The following is a 3647-nucleotide window of genomic DNA, read 5'->3' on the forward strand; positions in this document are numbered from 1 at the left end:
GTCAACACTCAACCACTGAGCCACACTGGCCTGGCTAATATTTACTACTCAATGGTGTTTTCCCTTTAGAACTGCTGCCAGCCGGCACCTGACCCTCCTCTGCAGGGCTATTCTAGTGCACAGCAGAGGACCCTCATCACAAGCTCAAATCTGGGCTCCAACACCAACTCCTATTGGGCTTGGAAGGTCACAGCCTTCTCTAAGCCCAGGTTCCCTGGTCTGTGAAGTGGGAGCTGCAATAACCCTGCAGGACTGCCCTGGAGACTCAGTGAGATAGAGCACTGCGCACAACGCCGTCTGGTGAACGTGTCTGGCTGGGTGAGGCGTTCGCACGGCCCTGGGACCAGGTTGTACGAGGAGGCGGCAGAGAGGGCTGCTAGGAACATTAGACGGGGCGCTACGTACCTGGCAAACATAGCTTTCCGGAGGACCAGTATCAGGGAGTCTCTCATCGACATGCTCACTTTGAGAAGGGGCTGAAAGAGGAAGCATGGAGGGTAAAACCAAAACGAGCTTGCTTATCCGCCTTAGCTCCTTGCTACCCAATGCTGTGACTGTTCGGCTTTTCTAAGGAACTTTTCTTTTTTAATGTTTGTACTGATTACAGCGAGGAAGGGAGAGGGAGTGAGAGATAGAAGCATCAAAGATGAGGGAGAATCACCCACTGGCTGCCTCCTGCACACCCCTAGTGGGAATCGAGCCCACAACCCGGGCATGTGCCCTTGACCGGGATCAAACCTGGGACCTTTCAGTTCAGAGGCCGACACTCTATCCACTGAGCTAAACCAGCTAGGCTGGGGCTCCTGCCCTTTTAATATAAAGTTTAATGTTTTAGAATCAAGAGAAACAGGATTTCTTAGACATATTCATATTCATAAACACATCGGACTCCCACTCCCCCACCCGGGTTCTTCGCTCCTGGGGTCACTCACCTGTACCGCCCTCAGCAGCCCCTGCACAGTCTGAAGGGGCAGGAAGGACAGATAGTCAAAACTCTCTGTGACTTTAGAAGAACAACTCTGAAGAACTAAGGGCGAGTACATGACGATGTTTGAAAGCAGTTCTGAAAAACAGAATCCGTTATGAGTTGAGGCAAATAACTAAGGATATTTCAGATGAAAGGAAAATTAAAACAGGGAAAGCGATGGTAATAAGTTTGTTTCCTTTCTCAAGTCAAATATACTGCAATATAGATTTCTACTGATGCTACTTATTTTTCTACGGTCACTGTCTGCTGCAATAGTACAAGACTAGAAAAATTACCCAAGAAAGAAACCCATTGTACTGCATGACAGGTAGCGCACAGTATCTTCATCTTCCCAAGCTAAGTCAATTAACACCTAGGAACTCTGATTGCCTGTAAGCATACGTATTAGGATCCTATACGGAATAGACAAAAGCTCAAAACATGGTCTCGCTCCCTTCAAGAATTTTAATTCGGTTGGAAGTCAAGTAATTATATTTTAAAAGAATGAAAGAGGTGCCCTAACCAGTTTGGCTCAGTGGATAGAGCGTCGGCCTGCGGACTGAAAGGTCCCAGGTTCGATTCCAGTCAAGGGCATGAACCTTGGTTGCAGGCACATCCCCAGTAGGGGGTGTGCAGGAGGCAGCTGATCGATGTTTCTCTCTCATCGATGTTTCTAACTCTCTATCCCTCTCCCTTCCTCTCTGTAAAAAAATCAATAAAATACATTTTTTTAAAAAAAGAAGAGGTAAATAACAAAATACCAACTAGCTAATAATCCTAACATAGCTTATTGCCTAGAACGTGGTTGGCAAACTGTGGCTCGCCAGCTACATGCGGCTCTTTGGCCCCTTCAGTGTGGCTCTTCCACAAAATACCACGTGTGGGCGCGCACGTACAGTGCGATTGGAACTTCGTGGCCCACGCGCAAAAGTCAGTATTTTGTGGAAGAGCCACACTCAAGGGGCCAAAGAGCTGCGTGTGGCTTGCGAGCCGCAGTTTGCTGACCACTGGCCTAGAAAGTTGTAAAAAAAAGAGATGACGCAGGATTTCAAAGAAAGAGCCCACGGGTTGACGTGCTTCCACAGAGAGGAGAACGCTAAGCCGGCTTCTGGACAATGGGCCACATTAGCGCACCACGAGCCACAAAGGCCTGCTACTCACAAGGGAAAAGCAGGGGGAGGCGCAGGAATGGACAGTGGGCAGTGCGCACGTCTGTGCGGCGGGGGTGAAGGTTCCGAATAAATAAGTGAATAACTGAAGTTACTGTTGGATCAAATTGTCAAGAACTTTAACTGCAGGACACAGAGCTGACAAGTTATTGCTGGGGGAATTAGTGATTCCCAAGTGATGGAGGGTGCGGTAGGAATACCCTCTGGTGGTGATGTGCGGGCTGCACTGCCGCAGGGAGAAGAGAAAGCAGGGGATGCCGGTTAGGAAGCTGAGGCAGCGGTCTACGTGCAAGGTCACAAGATGGGAACCAGGCAATGGATGGGGGTGATGGTGGGAAGTAACAGTATGAGGGAAATGATGGGAGAATTTAGCCGGCCGGCATGGCTCAGGGGTTGAGCTGTGACCTATGAACCAGGAGTTCGATTCCCGGTCAGGGCACATGCCCGGGTTGTAGTCTTGACCCCTAGTAGGGAATGTGCAGGAGGCAGCAATCAATGATTCTCTCTCATCACTGATGTTTCCATCTCTCTCTTTTTCCCTTCCTCTCTGAAGTCAATAAAAATATATTTAATAACAGGCTCAGAAACAGTGTAAACCTTACTGATATACCAGACTGTTAAAGGTGACTCTGCAGTCTAGACATGAAGATTTGGGAGCCGTACCCATGAAAACAACTGAAATCAGGAAAACAGGAAAGACATACATAAGCAAGAATACGTAAAAAGAGGAACAGACGTCTGCTTCCCACCAACAGTCTAGATATGAAGATTTGGGAGCCGTACCCCTGAAAACAACTGAAATCAGGAAAATAGGAATGACATGCATAAGGAAGAATATGTAAAAAGAGGAACAGACGTCTGCTTCCCACCATGATGGAGCACCAGTGAGCGGATTTTTCCTCCAACTTCAACAACAACAAAAAGGACCAATTATATCAAACAGCAGTGTTCAGACACTAGACAAGAGCAGCACAGGACAGCGGCCCCTGAGAAAGGGAAGTAGCCAGTGAGCCTTCTCACCGCCCCACCCACAGAGAGGGAAACCTGGATCCACGGTCTCCCTGAGTGACAGGAGCAGAGCTGAGGGTCAGGAAAGCCCGGCAGCTGGAGTTCATGGCAGAGGACCGGAGGGAGAGGGCTGCACGGAGTGAGCCTGGAGACCTGCCAGCGCGCAGGGCTAGAATGGGAGTCCCTGGGGGCAGCAGGACAGCACTTGTGACAATTCCCACACAAAGAGACAGGCTGATGCAAGGCAACAGCTTCACTCCTTGGTTATATGCGCCTTCCTTTCTGGACAACCACAGACCACATGAATGGACTCAATGTTTTACTGACATTATAATAACATGAAACTACTGTTAACTGCTTTTTTTATGTATATGTTTTTAACTCTCACTTAGGGATCTTTTCCCATTGATTTTAGAGAGAGTGGAAGAGAGAGGGAGAGCAACATTGATGTGAGAGAAACACATCGATTGGTTGCCTCCTGAATGCACCCCAACCAGGGCTTG

At 48.5% G+C, this 3647-nt stretch overlaps 1 protein-coding gene across 1 annotated transcript in view; it reads right to left on the bottom strand.

Moving 5' to 3' along the window:
• FANCI (Fanconi anemia complementation group I) overlaps nt 1-3647 on the bottom strand; it is a 68864-nt gene that overhangs the window by 22995 nt on the left and 42222 nt on the right. Inside the window, 3 exon segments of the mRNA XM_015559169.1 lie at nt 345-476; nt 933-1063; nt 2102-2120. Of these exon segments, the coding sequence (XP_015414655.1) occupies nt 345-476; nt 933-1063; nt 2102-2120 (282 nt within the window).

Source organism: Myotis davidii, unplaced genomic scaffold, assembly GCF_000327345.1.
Source record: "Myotis davidii unplaced genomic scaffold, ASM32734v1 scaffold954, whole genome shotgun sequence".
NCBI lineage: Eukaryota > Metazoa > Chordata > Mammalia > Chiroptera > Vespertilionidae > Myotis > Myotis davidii.